At 42.3% G+C, this 17,119-nt stretch overlaps 1 protein-coding gene across 1 annotated transcript in view; it reads right to left on the reverse strand.

Annotated features, from left to right (window-relative positions):
* Nucleotides 1–10,869, reverse strand: part of UBE2E3 (ubiquitin conjugating enzyme E2 E3) — a 54,301-nt gene extending 43,432 nt beyond the window's left edge. Inside the window, exons 1-3 of the mRNA XM_054173946.1 lie at nucleotides 10,693–10,869; nucleotides 9,312–9,514; nucleotides 7,159–7,209 (exon numbers count right to left, since the gene is read on the reverse strand). Of these exons, the coding sequence (XP_054029921.1) occupies nucleotides 7,159–7,209; nucleotides 9,312–9,505 (245 nt within the window). The 5' untranslated portion in view covers nucleotides 9,506–9,514; nucleotides 10,693–10,869. The remainder of the gene's footprint in view (nucleotides 1–7,158; nucleotides 7,210–9,311; nucleotides 9,515–10,692) is intronic.
* Between the last annotated feature and the right edge of the window lie 6,250 nt (nucleotides 10,870–17,119).

Below are 17,119 nucleotides of genomic sequence, written 5' to 3' on the forward strand. Positions count from 1 at the left end.
ACTGTTTGCTGATAAAACTTTGACAAAATAAGGGTCAGTTTTCTAATACCAGTAGCTGAGTGAAAAGTGTTTGAACTATTTCTACAAGTCTGTAGTAGATACCCACCATTTATTTGGGTTTTTTATTTTTTTTTTTATTTTGACAGTAATGCTAATAAAAAATGATGAAAGATTTATATGACCGTTTGACAAACAGAGATATTTAAAAGCATATAACAGCTCTGTGGACACTGGTTATGCAAGTGACTACTCTGCAAATCTGTAGGCATGAAAACTTACTTTCAGGAGTTAGATATGTTGATTTGTGTTGCATAACCCTATCTCAATTATGCCACTGAGATTACTTGCATGAGAAATTCACTATGTAGGGGCTGGTAAAAAAAACCTTGGTTTATCGCTTGCAAGAGGTTGATAGTAGCATGAGAAAAAAACAGACAAACAAGCAAACCCAATAAAACCTGAGGCATTTTCAGTCAGTGGATCTCTCACCTAGTCTCAGCTGAAAAGAAAGTAATTTAAATATTCTCACAATTCAAACCATTCAGGAGTTACACAATCTTCCACTGTTGCATTTTTTTAAATAAAAGTATGTTAAATAACAGTGCACTCTAGCTCTGCTTAGCACTTAAATGTTTTACTGAAATACCTTTCTAAATTTATTTAATCCCTACTCCTTAAGCAGTTTCACTGACTACTGGGAAATAAGGTAAAAGCCACTCTGCACACAAAGATGGGACAATCAGGCTGTTATTACACATGTACAGAAATACAAAAATCACCAGATTTCTGATTGCTGTGCTAAATCATACCACTTCTTCCTACTCTGACCTAGCCTATATTCTTCTGGCAATAAAGAAAGAAGGGAAAAAAGAGTAAGAATAAAAAGCTTATTAAAAATAATTCCAGATAAATCAAGATACAGATAAACATATCTTTAAATCACTGCAAGCCAGTGATTTACGTTAAGCAACTGACAATGAAGGAATTACTGTAGAAGGAACCGCAGGACAATTTTCAGAGCTAGTCAATACTAAAGAGTAGTATTTCAATATTCGCTTGAGAGCTACTTCAAACGTGCTCTCACTGGAGCTGTGAACTCTCTTCATTGTATTTTTGTAACTGCAACTGCAAACTTCTGTAGAGGGAAGGAAGTGTTAGAAATAATTATGTGGGTTTCTGTTTTCAAATGCATTCTGAAAACTTCAGCTTTTTTGTAGCACGCATTCATTGCACTCGGTGGTGAGAAAGTGCTGGGCAGGGAGAGAGACAATGAAAATTATCATATAGCTACCAGAAGATACATTACCCACTAGAGTTTGGGTGCTGTTTTCTACATGTTGCTCATTCAGCTTCAGCACAGGCATTTTTGCACATATTCCTAATATACCATCTCTTACATACTTTTATCAGCTTCTTCTATAGCGAACTATTTGGAGTTCACAGCTGGGGTTTTCACTGCAGAGGTGAAAACAAGCAAAACTGAGTTGTTGCTTTTTTCCCCCCTCAGCAAGACCCAATATTTAGCAATATGAAGATGCCTGTCCAATAATTAAGTAACAGAATAAACACAATACCAAGGGACTGCCATTGATCTGAAAAGTCAACAGCTTGACTGGGGGGTTGGGGGGGAGAAGCACATGTGAAGACTTGGGCACACATTTATGCTACTGTATAGGAGCCTGATATTTGCATTCAGAATATTCTTCCTCCTACTGATTTCAAAAAAGCAACAGAACTAACGCCAGGCTTTAACAAAGGAGAGATGGAAACTTATTAGATTTGAGAGACAAAAGGATGGATTGACTTATTCATATCCTGGTGTGTCTGACAAATGGTTTGTGTGAACAATGTCTACTTCAAAGGGAGGGAAGAAAAATCCAGCAGTTAGTTTGAATCACCTATTTAAACCGTTTAAGTGAACTTGGATGATTTATTTCTTTTTTCTTTCTTTTTTGGGTTTTTTTTTTTTTAAACCCCCCTCCGTGGGGAGCACTGTGGAGTAATCAGATGAATCTGCTTCACTCACTGACTGGAGTAGTCACCTCCATGGCAGAACTGGAGCAAACCACAGCTGCAACATCTTCAACAGGCACAACTGTTTGCAGAGTAAACATTTGCCTATAACCTTACTGTAGATAGAGTATGTTAGCAAAAGAAAGGCTTCTACCAGCTTAGCTACAGCACCTTCGCTAATACAAGGCTGCGTTAGCTCAAATCCAGCACTACCTCTGCACGTGTAAGAGCCTGCACCACCAGCACAATTGTTCATTGCTTCCCATTGTTTCAGACAGCTCAATTGAAAGAGCTGAAATTGCTGGTCTGAAGAATACCTTCGCAATATTGTTTTAAATACATACTGCAATGCTATCCCACTGATGGGGTAATAACCACAGTGAGACAGTTACAAACATCTGGATTCATGGGTCCATAACTAAACCAGTAATAGCATTCGTCTGCCAGGGTTTTGCAGGCATTTTTCTTTGTGTCAGACTCCAGACCATGGGGTTGGGTTGGCAACACTACTGCACAGAATTAGCCCAAGATGCGGCTGTAATGAAAGGGACAAATCCAGTCCTTAGGAAGCATAAGAATCCTGTATTAAAACAAAACCCCTACATGTCTTGCTCCTATTATGCTCAGTATTATTGGAGTATTATTTCAATGTAAGTTATTTTTAAATCAGCTACTCAAATTATCAACCTACTTGGAAGCCTAGAAGGGGTTACAAACAGCAAAATCATCAGCGGCTACCTTTTGTAGTATTGCTTAAGAAATCACATCAGTATATATCAGCACACAAGGCATGAAAAAAAAATGAGTAATTAAGACAGTAATCTCTATTATGGAAAATCTTTTCAACAGATCTATCAGGGCAGGCACTCACTAGCTACAGACCGAGACAGAGCTGGGAGCCTTTGGGACAATTCTAGCAGCTTTTCCTTGGTAAGAATTTCCATTCCCCAGCAGCTACAAAGGAGAAGAGTTGTCTCTCTGACCAGTGCTCTAAGACACGTGGTTTTGCCTTTCCCCCCCCCTTCTCTAATTTAACAAAAAGAAGACACTAAAGCCAACTGACTATAAAATGCCTACATTCTTGCACTTGCTTGGGAAAGATGCACTATTCTTAACATCTTTTTAAACCACATGATAGGCTCTGAGTGGATACACTGAATTGCTGTTTGCTTTCATTTCCTACAAAGTTTATAACAAACAGAATTTGTTGTAAAATGGGTTGTAAACTATAAACTAAGCTGGCATGGCTGTTACTAAATTTACTTACTACTGGGGTGAAATTCAAAAAACTTTCCCAAGAAGATGAACAATGATTCATCTTGGAATAGAAATGAGGAGGAGTGAGATAAAACAAGAAGTACAGATTTTTGCTACTGTGGATCAGCAGACCAGCCAGGAACCACTAAAGGAAGCTGCTATAAATCACGGCACCCCTGGGAATGGCCTCACTTGCGCCAGCCCTAAAATCCAGGAAGTACAAAGAGTGTCAGGCTTGGCTGTGCCCTGCTCCACCTGAGCTGTGGCCTCCATGTTGGGCAGGTCAGAACAGTAGCCTCAGATATAACCTTAAATATAGAGTGCTGACCTCTGATCTAAACAGTTTTATGCCATGAACTGAAAATAGTTATCCAGACATGTCAAACCTATTTAAGAGCATCTCTGCAGCCCAGATTTACTATATGTTGCATGCGAGATCTCTGCTGCATTTTCCTGAGAATGCAGAACAGTGGCACACTTCCATACCTTGAAGTATGTATAAGCCATGGTTTGAAATTGAGCTGCCTAGGAGCAATAGGGCCAAGACCTTTTCAGCTTTGCTTTATGCTATTAAAAGCACAAAAGAAATTAAATACAGCACACTGAACCAAGTAGCAGAGCTTTGAGCTAAGCCAGAAAAAGCAAGAAAAGGCAGGATCAGATACCTGTGTCCTCAGTTTACCTATCTGTTCTGTGGTGCATGCTGGACAGTAACTGACTCATTTCAGGCTCTTTTGTTGGACAGGAGAAAACATGAGGAGAAAGCAGTTCTTAATTTCCTCTCAGCATCTGTAGTGGTTTAAGACCAAATCTAATTTTATTAATTTCAAAAGTCTATCTCTCTGAAAACACATTAATTCAGATTACTATTGTATGTTGAAGAAAAAAAAGCTATCAGCATGAAGATATCAAGTTTTATACTTGGGACCCCACAATGTAGTTCATCTTCACTGCTTGCAAACACAAAATTACAAATTTTTCCTAACAGTTCATTGTCTGATTAACGGAATCAGAAATCAGTCCCCACTGTAGAGACAAGCAAGTCAAAAACTGCTATTTAGACATTTTTACTGTGCCTGCCATTCTGCGGTCCTAGTGCCTAAAATAGAAGTTAACGTGCAGCCCAGACAGGCCTGCTCAGCACTCCCAGGAATGGGGCTCTCCTGGGCTCTGCATTTTTATGAAACAGATGTTATACCAATAGCTTGACTGTGGGAAATTTAACTGCTGGGAAACCTACACCCCTTTACATAGGAATCACAGTGCAAGCAATTGGTGTCATTTTAAAGTAGCTAAATCAGCCTCAGATGTCTCTGATGCAGCAATTCCACATACAGTTAACTGACAGGCGATAAGTGGCAGCAGCCATCAGTTTAACACCATACAGAAGAGTTAAGAATACTCTTTAGTATTGGTACAGTATCCTGTGAAAGTAACATTTAATGTTGTCTATGGCCCTCTATTCTGTTTTCAAAACTGCTGGGTTTTTTTATCGCTCGTGTAACTAAGTAACCAGAAAGACTATGGATGTCCAACAGCAGTGGCTGGCACTTGTATTCTTGCAAAGCTTGTAATGTGGATTGCAAATGATAACGTAAAGTCTAGAACTGGAGAAGAAACAACTTTGCGTGAAGAATTCTCTTTGGGAAAAGTTGTGACATGAAGTTTTTTTATTTTTAAAGCACATGCCCAAGTTACACAGGCATTTAAATGGGGGGTGAGGGGTGGTGCCTGTTTTGGGTTTTTTGGTCTGTTTTGTTTTAATTAATTATTTTCCCCTTACAAGAAACATAGGAAGTAGCATTCTGACACTTGTTGCATGATAGGCAATGAAGAGGTGTCATATGCCTGCTGTGCCAGTCTGTTGCCTGATCCCTGCTACTACACCCCAGAAGAAAGCATGTTACGAGCTTCAATTGCTCTGCACATACAACAGAGCTGCATTTACCTCCTGATAGTAGAGAGGCTCCTTCTAACAAGTCATTTCCAATGTAACAATAGTCCTTCGGGCACTGAAACGCTGCTCAAACCATGCATCCAAATTCTGTGACAAAAGCCAGAATCTCTTGCAAATATTTTTTGACTTTGCAAAAGGTAAAAATGCACTTGGCATACAGTTGCTATTGAGTAAAAGGGTTAAATTAATATTAAAAAAAAATACTCAGGGGAACAGAAATACTGACTTCCTCACTGGCAAAAAAAAAAAAAGAGAAAAAAGAAAAATTAATCTTTTCCCCTACACTCTGTAGGAGAGAAACTGGAATGATTTTAGACACAGTGGGGGGTGTTCATCATTCACAACAGCATTCCTGGGCATCTGGTAGTACCAGCTCTCAAGAGAAATTCTCTGCAATACTCTTGTGCAGAGTATGAGAGGAACAAGTTTTTCCAAAGAGCTAAACATCAGATGGTATGGGAGGGGTGGGGGGGTGGGGAGGGGAAGGCTTCTCTTTCTGAAAGCCAAGCTGTAACTTGCTGTACCCGACACTGCTACAATTACCTTATTGATAACTGTAGGGCAAAGTGTTGGATGTTCTATTTCATTTAGATACTTTCTCTCTTACAATGCCCCTTTGGAGGGTCCAAGTATGAAGTATGTGACCACCACAGAACTAGATCACAATAATTTATTAGAATTTATTTAAAACAGTTATTTACAAACCAAATCAAAACCAAACCACACATGTCCCCTCAGTAACAAACAAACCAACCAACCTACCTCATAACAACAACCAACCCACCTCATAACAACAACAAATTCAACACACATTTGTCTCTATTGTAGAGGGAGAGCCACTGATCCTGCATGCAAATACACCAGACTGCCATAGGCAATCTGCAGTACAGTCCTCAGGGTAAGAGACACCTTTACCACAAATTCAGTAAAACACAGCTCTGGTTAGTCCCTGCTCTCACCAACTAGTATGACAGGAGATCAACTCCCATTTTACTGAATTTGCAAGACCGGCACCAAACCTTTCCAGCTATTCAAAACGTCAAACAATTCCAACACAAAAATCGGAAAGCACTTTCAGCATTTTTGTGAACGTGTAAAAGGGTGGCTGTTACAGATGAGCTATTAATCTGAAGATACCTTGCAGTAGGAAATCTTACTGAGACGCATCAAATGAAAGCAACATTATTTAAATGTAACTTTACTGCAAATCTGAACACTGGATGATCACAGCTAATGAGAATTTTTATCCATCTTTCAAACAAAAATAAAACATGCAAAAGATGTGAGGAAATCAGCTAGCTGTGCTGCTACTTAACTTTCTTACAGATCAAGTGCTCCAGGAATCATCACTTTATCTAAGACTAAATCACTTAATCTTCCAGGCTTACTATTTAATTTTCTAAAACCTAACAGAAGTGTCTCCCAAGTTGGGAACATCCCTAAAAATATTCTCCATCAAAAGACTACAACTTTGACAACAGACATAAATTTAAAGGCAATACTTCAGTTTATCTAACTATTAAGCAGCATACGAAGAGAAAGCATATAAAAACCACATACAGTTCTTTACTTCAGAATGAGGTGATAACTCCATAAACCTGACATCCAAAAAGCCAGTTCAAGCAACATGCAGACGTTAAACTGAAAGCTTATTTTGAAGTTCATACAATTAATGTTTCATGAAGGCAGTGACCAGCTACAAACCCCAAACTGAATACACTTCACTATGTGCATCAATCACTAACGACCGCACTGCCAACACATCAACAAAATAGCAAACTTCAATATCAAACGTTTCTCTGTATTTGTTCAATCTGCTGTATGCAATTTCTGTCTAACAGTCACTGGTCGTAAACACCAAGTTTCCCATTTGTTAGCCTGAGCACATTAATCTCCTATCACTGTCCACAATTTAGGAAGCTGTTACATACCTGCAGTTAGGAGGAGGATCAAGGGTTATTTCAGCTAGCTCCTTCTGGATTCTGTTGGTGAAATGAGAACAGACACAAAGCATTTGAGATAGTCTATAGAATAAATCAGGGAATTACACTGCCCTCTACCACCATGCAGTTAAATGCAAGATTGGCTTTGCCTTCAGTAATGCTAACATGGCTGCTTCCTCTTTGTTCTCAGAGGCATAACCCAAATCCCACAGCTGAGAAACTTTGCAGCTTTTTTCCTGCTCCATGCTGTATGTAAACAGAACACTTACAACAGAGCTGGGTAGAAATTTCCCACAAGCATTCAGAAAAGTAACTCTTTTTCACATCCGAGCACTTTTTACCAGAGAGATTTTCTTTTCAAGCTAATATGCAAATGAGGCAAGGGGGGGAGGGGGCTGCAAAGGCAGATTTGACAATGACTTTAACCCAGCGCTACAGACCTGCGACTGAGGCTGAAGAAGTGAAACGTGCTGGCAGCAGGCACGCTCTTTTCATAATATTTTACCTAGTACTTTGCAGTGTGTTTAAAAAGTGGATTTGCAGATCTGCCAGGCTGTCTCTGTTGCTGGAATAATCTCTCTGGATCAACTTTGCTTCTCTCCACACCTTCTGCTGCCTTTCCTCCCCCCAGCCTTATACAGTATCTATATTTACATGATAAAAAGTGATAAAATAACTTGAAATAATCTATGCTTAACTTTGCTCTATTACAACCATTTCCAAGGTGGTAAGATACAGGAAAGAAATATCAAAATCTTTTTGTCAATTTAATAGTTTCTTTAGATATGTGAGAGAAATAATTTCAAGACACATGGCAAATTCCTCTTAAATACATCAAATAAGACTTCTCTTCAGAATAGGACCCATAGGAGCAAGACTCTGAATCTCAAGAGAATATCAAGCATTACAATATGAGCTAGTAGAAACTGCTTGCACACCCTTGCACTGGTACTAGTAAGTTCAGTCAGACTACTGAGCTGTTTTGAGATGTATGGAATTAGACTTGCAACAATTAAGTGAAATAAAGGCAAAAGGAGAAAACTCAAGTCTCAAAAGCCAGTATCTCAGGCTTTCTAAAGAGAAGCAATAACAAATTACAGAGCCTACACAGTAGTTTCAGAATTCTTCTTTAGCCAGCCGTGTTTCAAAGGGTTTCTTTAACAAACTCGAGTCATCAAAGCCACCCAGTCATACCCTGCAGCAATTTTAACACATTTCAGAAAGTATTTACTGAAGTCCAATACCAAATTACTAAAGTGTTCCTAAAAGTCAGAACTACAGTATTCTTGCTGAATAAGCAAAACTTGAAGCTATTATAGCTACTCTACAGCTTTTCTTGCTACAAGATATTAGTAAATGTTAAGAAAAGCAACTTCAGGGATAGGACTGGCAAGCTATGTTTCATCTCTGAAGACCACTGGAATCAAGTGATTTAAAGTTTGCTTATTTCACACAGCTGAACTCACAGAAAATGACCAGAATGCATGTCATGAGAGAGGGACTATTATATGCAAATAAAACCACAAGTTTCTGAAACAGGTTTCTGAACAAGGTTTCTGAAGTTTTTGATATTTAAAGGTAAAGGCTACCTGTAGAACCTCATGGTTTGAATCCGTGGATCCCAAGGAAGCTTCAATGAACTGCAGAACATGTAGAGCTGTCTCATAAACTGACATGAAAAGCTAGTCCTAAGGTCCACAGAAGCCACTGGTGTTCTGTGACTTCTTTAATTGAAGTGTTGCTTGTCATCAGTTTACAGATCTTAGTAAAATACACCAGGAAGCCTCCACCCTATACTAACTGGCATGGAAACCTAACTCTGAAAAAGAGAGCTAAAGCTGACACTCTCTCATGCATTTTTGTAAATATGAAATGCTGCCCCCCTCCCCAGGCCAGCCTTTAAGATACAGAGTTTCCAAGCAGCTCTTCAAAAGTCATATCAAAAGTCTGGATAATTACTACCCAACTAAGACTTGGATTAATGAAGATACTGCCCAGAAGGCTCCTGCACTACAAAGTTGGTACTTCACTCTTCTCCACATAGCTTTACAAGAAGCCCTCTGCCTTTGAAAATACAGGGCAAATACAGTGACTCAAAATACTGTGCAAGACACTACAGAACATTTTAATGTCCCCTTTACCTTTTAGCACTGGTAGACAGCTTAGCAGTAGTTTTGCTGGATAGTTTGGTGTTCTTCTTCTGCTGAGTGGCAGATGGTTTTCGTTCTTCTTGCTCTTCAGGTTCAGGTGCAGGTGGATCCCTCTGATCGGCATCTGAACTACCGCTGCTGGTACTTGGACTTTCATCATCTGACCTCTGCCTATCACTGGACATTGTGGGGCACTTTTTTGGGGGAAAGAGAAGAAAAGAGGCAGAGTTAATACAACAGGTAGGGCTCTCTTTCCATTCCCCAAGTTCCAGTAGGCACCTGAATCAGTGACAATTCTGTTTCATTAAGAAATTAACCAAAATATACTCCTTTGTCTCTTCCACAGGGACTGCAGTTTGACAGCTACAAAGCAAAAACTACCCTTCTGAAAATATAGATATTTTCAAATTTTAAACCCACTTACATTTTTTTCATACTTTAAACAATATGCCAATTGTCGACTTTGTTCTAAGGCATGAGACAGATTTAGCAGGGTACTTAGGCAATGCACATTAATAACTTATGACACATTGTAAATAACAGACCTCACTGAAAATGTTTTTTAAGAAGTCACTAATATCCTGTAAATATTTACACTGGAGCAGAGCATTTTATTGGGTCCAAACACCAGATTCCCCCCCCCACCCCCCTTTCTCCGAGAAAATATATTTGCCAGTAACACTTGGGTTGATTTCAGATGGAAATGTACACTTGCTCTGCGCATTTAAAGGGCTAGGCCGGCGGGGGGGACACGACGGGGACGAGGTGGGTTTTTGTTGTTGTTTTTTTAAAAGAGAAACCCCCCCAAGATGCATTTAAAGCAACTCGAGCAGCAGCAGCCCCGGTTATTTACATGGCCAGCAGCGAGAACTGCATTCGGCCACCACAGAGCTGCCGGAGGGGGAAGAAGCATAATTCAAACTACACCTTCTGCACAGCTCTCCCCGTCGCCGCTCCCCACGCAGCTCCACCAGGCAGACCGACATTTTTCCGTCGACCGGGGCTGGAGGGGGGGGAGTGGGGAGGGGGCTGCCCCGGCGGCTGGGGGGGCCGAGGAGGAGCCCGGCGGGGAGCTGCGGCAGGGCTGGAGGCGGCCGCCCGGCCGCGCTTTGTGGGGAGAGCCCGGCGCGGCGCGGTTCGGCGCGGCTGGGCTCGGCGGGCGGCGGCGGCTCGCCCGGCCCCGCACCGCACCGTGCGTGTGCACCAAGTGAGGCGTGAACTCGGGCCGGCTCTGCGCCCCCGGCCGCCGCCAGGCAGAGAGCGCCGAAAACAAGAACAAAGCTCCTCTACCAGCCCCCCCGCCTCCTCCCCGCCTCCCCCCACCGCGCTCGCCCAGCCGCCGCGGCAGCCGCCTCGCCCGCCTCTCCCTTACCTTCGCCGGCGTCCTGTCCCGCTGCTGGGTCGGAGGGGCGGGATGGCGGGGGGCCGGGCCGGGCCCGCGGCGCCCGAGAAGGGGACGGAGGCGGCCGGGGGGCTATACGGCGGCGGCGGCGGCTCTGTGGCCGGGCAGTGTGGAACATTGAGAGCCGGAGCAGGGGGAGACGGGGGGAGGCGCGGTACGGCCCCACGGCCGGCGGGTGGCGCTGGCGGGCCCCGCTCTGCGGCGCGGGCTCCCGCGGCGGGCCGGGGGGCCGGGGCGGGGGGCGACGGGCACGCGCCAACGGCGGCTGAGGAGGGGGCGCCGGCAGCCTTCGGCCTCCTGCCTCCACCCGCCGCAGCGGCTGCCGCGGCGCCGCTGGCGGAGCTCCTGGCGAGCCGGGGTTGGTGGGGGGAGGGGAGAGGGGGCGCTCGCTCCCGCCTGGCTGCTGCCGGAGCGCGCCTCACTCTGGGCCGGGGGGGCGCGCAGGCGCTCTCCCGCCGTGGCCGGGGGCGCGCGTGCTCCGGGCCGAGCAAGGACAAAGCGGCAGCGCGGTGGGGGCGGCCTTCGACGGCCGCTGGGCTCGGCCCGGCCCGCGGCCTCCTGACGCCACGGCCGCTGGCTGAGCCTGGGTCCTCTCAAGCTTCGGCCTCCGGCCAACCGACGCTTGCGAGGCACCGTCAGCAGATTAGCCAAGCTGGTACCCACCGACGGCTCGGCTACAGTCTGCTGGGGGCTAATGCGGCCTCCTCAAGCCGCCCCAGCGTTGTACCTTAAACTTCACCTCATACGTTACGCCCAGTGTCAGGGTAGGTACAAACACCAGCCGCCCACACTGGAATGGAACTGCTGGTGGTTATTCACCCCATCATTACATCCCTCATCTGTACCCCTGCCCAAAGTCAACACTCTTGCCACATCCTTACACATGGGAATTGGCATAATATCTCGGGGGGACCCCCAGGTACACAGTGGTAGCCGTGGCTGTCCTGCCCACCACGGTGCTGAGGAGATGCAATTACAGAATGTTGGGGGTTGGGAGGGACTTCAAAAGATTGTCTAGTCTAAACACTCTGCAAGAGCAGGATCACCTAGAATAGGTCACACAGAAACATATTCAGGCAGATTTTGAACGTATCCACGAAAGGAGAGTCCACAACCTCTGGACGCCCTGTTCCAGTGCTCTGTCACCTCACAGTGAAAGTTTTTCTTTATGTTTACATGGAACATCCTGTGCTCCAGCTTGTACTTACACTGATTGCCCCTTGTCCCTATCATTGGACATCAGTGAGAGGAGCCTGGCTCCACAACCTAGCTGGCACTGGACTACTACCTTGCAGCCTCACCACTCCCAATAGGAGTATTCAAGATTAAAAACAGAATTAGGAGATATTTGTGAGCAGCGGATGTGCCAAATCTGAATGTTTTACAAAAGAAAGGGGATAATCAATAGCAATCAAGGTAGATAACACTGGAAGAAGTACAGGGTAGAGATTTAGTTTGTTTTCCAACGCATCATGAATGTGCTGTTCTGGTATGTACTTGAACAGGTTTTTGTGCATACTGTGTGGTAAAAGCAGTCCACCAGTTGAAATAATGTAAATATTCCAAATTTAGAGCCTGATCATATGGGCAATAAAATCCACTTGTAAAAGATTTATTCTATCTGTGAAAAGTAGAGGAGGTTGTAGATATCAAGCTTCAGCAGAAAAAGAATTAACAGTTACTGTAAATATTTGTGCAATTTACATGAAATCTCAGGCTAATGTTGCTGTCCAGCAGGAGGATAGTTTCCTTGATGGCTTTTACCTCAAGGGCTTTCATTATCAACAGTCAAATGATTTAAAACTACTGCATTTTCTCAGCTTGTGCAGGATCAAGGGGTCACAGAACGTATGTTGTGCTCTAGAGGGAATAAACAATCAGTGTGTCAGGGAATACCCTTCTCTAGGTGGCTGAAGTTAGTTCAGTTGAAAAGTATGCTGAAGATTGGTGAGAGAGTTGAATGATGTGATGTGGAGGAGTAATGGAGGTTTGTTTGTTAAAGTAGGCTATAGAGAATTCCCAGATCACCACTACAGGCAATTTGCCCCTGAGGTATGCTGTAGAAAATTCCTAGCATAAACAGTATCCAGCATGATGAGCAATCTGGGCATAATTAGTGAAAGGAAGGCATGGCAATATCAAAAATCTATCAGTCAGCACTCACTGAGAGTCTCTCTCTTTCTTTCTCTTTCTTTTTCCTTCTTTCTTTCTTTCTTTCTTTCTTTATTTTCTTTCTTTCTTTCTTTTCTTTCTTTTCTTTCTTTCTTTCTTTCTTTCTTTTCTTTCTTTCTTTCTTTCTTTCTTTCTTTTCTTTCTTTTCTTTCTTTCTTTCTTTCTTTCTTTCTTTCTTTCTTTCTTTCTTTCTTTCTTTCTTCTTTCTTTCTTTCTTTCTTTCTTTCTTTCTTTCTTTCTTTCTTTCTTTCTTTCTTTCTTTCTTTCTTTCTTTCTTTCTTTCTTTCTTTCTTTCTTTCTTTCTTTCTTTCTTTCTTTCTTTCTTTCTTTCTTTCTTTCTTTCTTTCTTTCTTTCTTTCCCAGCCCTCCCCCCCCCTGCAATATATTGATGATGATCAAGATGAGGTTGCTAGAGCTTTGAAAGTCAGGATTGAGTATTTAAATTTTTATTTTATTTCAGGTGAAAACAGACATAGAAAGGACTAGAAGAGTGTGCACCTACAGAATGAAAGTAAGTAGATTGGTGAAGGGTTGCACACCATGACAGCTACTATATGTTGTATGTATTCTGAGGCTTTCAGAATACAAAGTGAAAAGAAAAAAATACCCCCATTTCACAGAGACTAATTGAAAAGCAAGCCTAGACTTTATTTTTTTTGCAACCTTCTGTGCCATATTAAATTAGATTTACTACAGCGATGTGTGGATATAACAGATGTTTATTTGAATGAATATTCCTTCATTTGGCATCAGGTCTCAAAGGATGGCACTTTCTTCTTGTGAGGTTATATTTTCCCTTTTTTGTTTGTTTGTTATGTTGTCAGCCACAGAAAAAGTACTGCAATGAGAGGTACAGTTTGAAGGAGCAAGAGAAATGCTGATTTTAATAGCCATCATTGCAAAGCTGCCTATCACAAGCTCTCTGTCTTTTCATATCCCTTGTCATTTGACATCAGAGTAATTTTAACTGATATACCTATCATAAATGCTTTTTCTCTGCCAGTTTATTGGGTACTTGAACTGTGAAAGTACAGCTGCTATTGTGAAGTGCAGAGCCTTCCCAAGGACCATTCAAACTTAGATCTGAATGGTCCTGGGCACTCAGGAATGGGTGAGGCCTGCATTTCTCCTCCCCATGCCCCTCCCAATCAGTTGCCTTTGTTGTTTGGTTGGGTTTCCTGTTTATTTTTACTTTTTAGGAAGGCCAACATCCAAAAGTGGTTAATGTTTGGTTTTTTTTCATAAGCCTGATGACTTTTTGAGTATCTCTCAGTCCCTGTTCTGTCAAAACACAGGTATGAAGTTATTGTGAGGATGTGGAGGTTTCACAGCTGCTTTGGGCTGCACAGACGTCTGAATATATTTTTCTAGGTTTAGGAATTCACAGTTCGGTTTCCTTCATCTGACTTGAAATTGTGTGATGGCAAACGAGTCAATGCTTGGTACCAGAACTAGGGTAAAAGGCATTTTCTGCTTCTCCCAAGAAAAGTATGAAGAACAGAAAAATGATTGCTTGATCTTGTCCCTACCATTTTAAGAATGTAGAAATGGTAAAATAAGGGCAGCATACATTTCTCATGATTAAGAGCAGATGACGTGAAAATACTACCTAATGTTTACAGTCATGTACTCCATCTTCTCTATCACAAAATCATTGTTTTCTGACAGTAAATATGCAATGTAGCATAGCAATGTATCTTTCTGCTCTATGTGTGTTCCTATACCAGGCTGTATTGTTAAAGCACCTGTTGGAGCTCTACTATATAATGCCACAAACTGCAGAACCAGGAAAGACGTAAAATATGGGTGTGGTGGGTTGGTTGGTTTGGTTGGTTTTTAAAGTATATGGCGTAAAATTCAGATTGTGTTTTATTAGTAATTAGTGTGGTAATACCAACTAGTGCTCCTCATAAGGTGGATCCTGTACAAATACCCAGTGTGTCTTTCCTCAAGATGATTAACAATTTTAACAGAGAAAGCTAGAAAAGTAGATCAGGCAAAAGCTTTGGGCCAGAATGACTTGTAGTGACTTACAGAAGCAAGTATAGGGAGCCTGCTGCAGTCAGTAATTGCAGCTCATCCTGTTGTGCCTTAAAATCACTACCATAAGTAGGAATATTTTTACATTGCAATGCTGTAGGTTCATTTGGCTTTTCAAGTGAAAAATGATCCCCGTGCCTGTGCATGTCAAATGACTATCAGTACATTAAAGAAATACATAAATTTTCTTGTTGTTGAAAGCAGCTTGTATTAGCCAGCTTTTTACCTAGATAATTTTCATCTTACTTGAAAAATTGTAAGAAAAGTGAGATAAACTGAATAGAGAAAATTCAGGTGGGATTGGTCTGTCTACTGGACAGCAGTCATTTGTACTTCATAAACATATTTCGCACAGAATCACAGAATGTTAGGGGTTGGAAGGGACCTCAAACAAGTATATGGTCCAAACTCCCTGCCAGAGCAGGAACAGATACAGGTGGGTTTTGAATGTCTTCGGGGAAGGAGACTCCACAACTTCTCTGGGCAGCCTTTTCCGGTGCTCTGAGACCTTCACAGTGAAAAGGTTTTTCCTTATGTTCTCATGGAACCTCCTATGCTCCAGCTTGCACCCATTGCCCCTTGACCTATTATTGGACACCACTGAGAGGAGCCTGGCTCCACCCTCCAAACACTCACCCTTCACATATTTATGAACATTAATGAGGTCACCCCTCATTCTCCTCTCCTCAAAGATAAAGAGTCTCATTTCCTCTATAAAACAGCATTATTTCAGTGAGTATTCATCTGCAAACAACCTTGAAATTTAATTGAATAAACATTATATATCTATGGATAGTTTCAGCTTGCTTTAACACAGACTTCAGTATGGTATCATGACATGTCCATTGAACAGAAGCAGCATAAGGAAACCTATATATGTCCTTTGGAATAACATCTAGGATGTGATGAATAGCATATAAGCAGACCAAGACATTGTTGGACTCCATGATCCTAAAGGTCTTTTCCAACCAAAATCATCCCATGATTCTATGAATGCTTGGCTAGAGTAGAATAAAATGTTCTTACTGGAAGAGTTTTGCCTGTAGCAGAGTGTGAGAATGACTGGTCTATAAGTAACTTCATAAAGTCTACAAAACAATTTTGTGGTATATATTTAACAGTATAGTGTGTAAATTACAGAATCATAGAATTGTTTTGGCTGGAAAAGACCTCTAAGATCATCGAGTCCAACTGTCAGCCTAACATTACCATGGCCATTAAACTATGTCCCCAAGTGCCATGTCCACATGTTTCTTGAATACTTCCAGGGACGGTGACTCTACCACCTCCCTGGGCAACCTGTTCCAATGCCTTACTACTCTTTCCATAAAGAATTTTTTTCCTAATGCCCAATCTAAACCTCCCTTGGCTGTTTCCTCTCACTCTATCACCTGATACTAGGGAGAAGAGACCAATCCCCACCTCACTATGTATGACCTCCTTTCAGACAACTGCAGAGAGCAATGAGGTCTCCCCTCAGCCTCCTCTTCCCTTGACTAAACAATCCATTTCCTTCAGCTGCTCCTTGTAAGACTTCACCAGCTTTGTTGCCCTTCTCTGGTCATGCTCCAGCAACTCAATGTCTTTCTTGTAGTGAGGGGCCCAAAACTGAACACAGCATATAAGGCATAGCCTCACCAGTGCTGAATACTGGGACACGATCACTTCCCCAAAAATCATAAATTAGGGAGAACTGGTCTCTACAGATACAAGCCTGTGTTATTAAAAACAAAACAAAACAAATCAAAACAAAGAAAAACCTGGAAAGCTCCTTACTGCTTCAGGCTGGCTAACCTATTTCCCTAGGGTTAGGTGAGCAAAAGGTTCCCTTCATCACCGTTAAGGCTGGTGACAGTTGGCAAGAACATCTTTGTGTGGCTTATCAGCAGTTTGACACATCGGTACCCAGCAGGTTCTTCAAATTCTGGCTTGTGATATCTCATTGAAGAAGAAGGAACTGATCAGCATTTAAAGAAAATTTTATGAATCCCAGAGAGCATTCACACCCTTTAGTGATGAGTCACAGTGTGTCACATTTGCCTGCCTGGAAAGCCTGTGACACATCACAAAGCACCTGAATTAGAGGTTAAAGCCCATACATATTTCCCATTATCAGGTCTGTTCTACAATAAAGAAGCAATACCCTTTTTAGCATATAAGGATCGGGATTACCGAAGACACCTGT

Source organism: Dryobates pubescens, chromosome 2 (assembly GCF_014839835.1).
Source record: "Dryobates pubescens isolate bDryPub1 chromosome 2, bDryPub1.pri, whole genome shotgun sequence".
NCBI classification, from domain to species: domain Eukaryota; kingdom Metazoa; phylum Chordata; class Aves; order Piciformes; family Picidae; genus Dryobates; species Dryobates pubescens.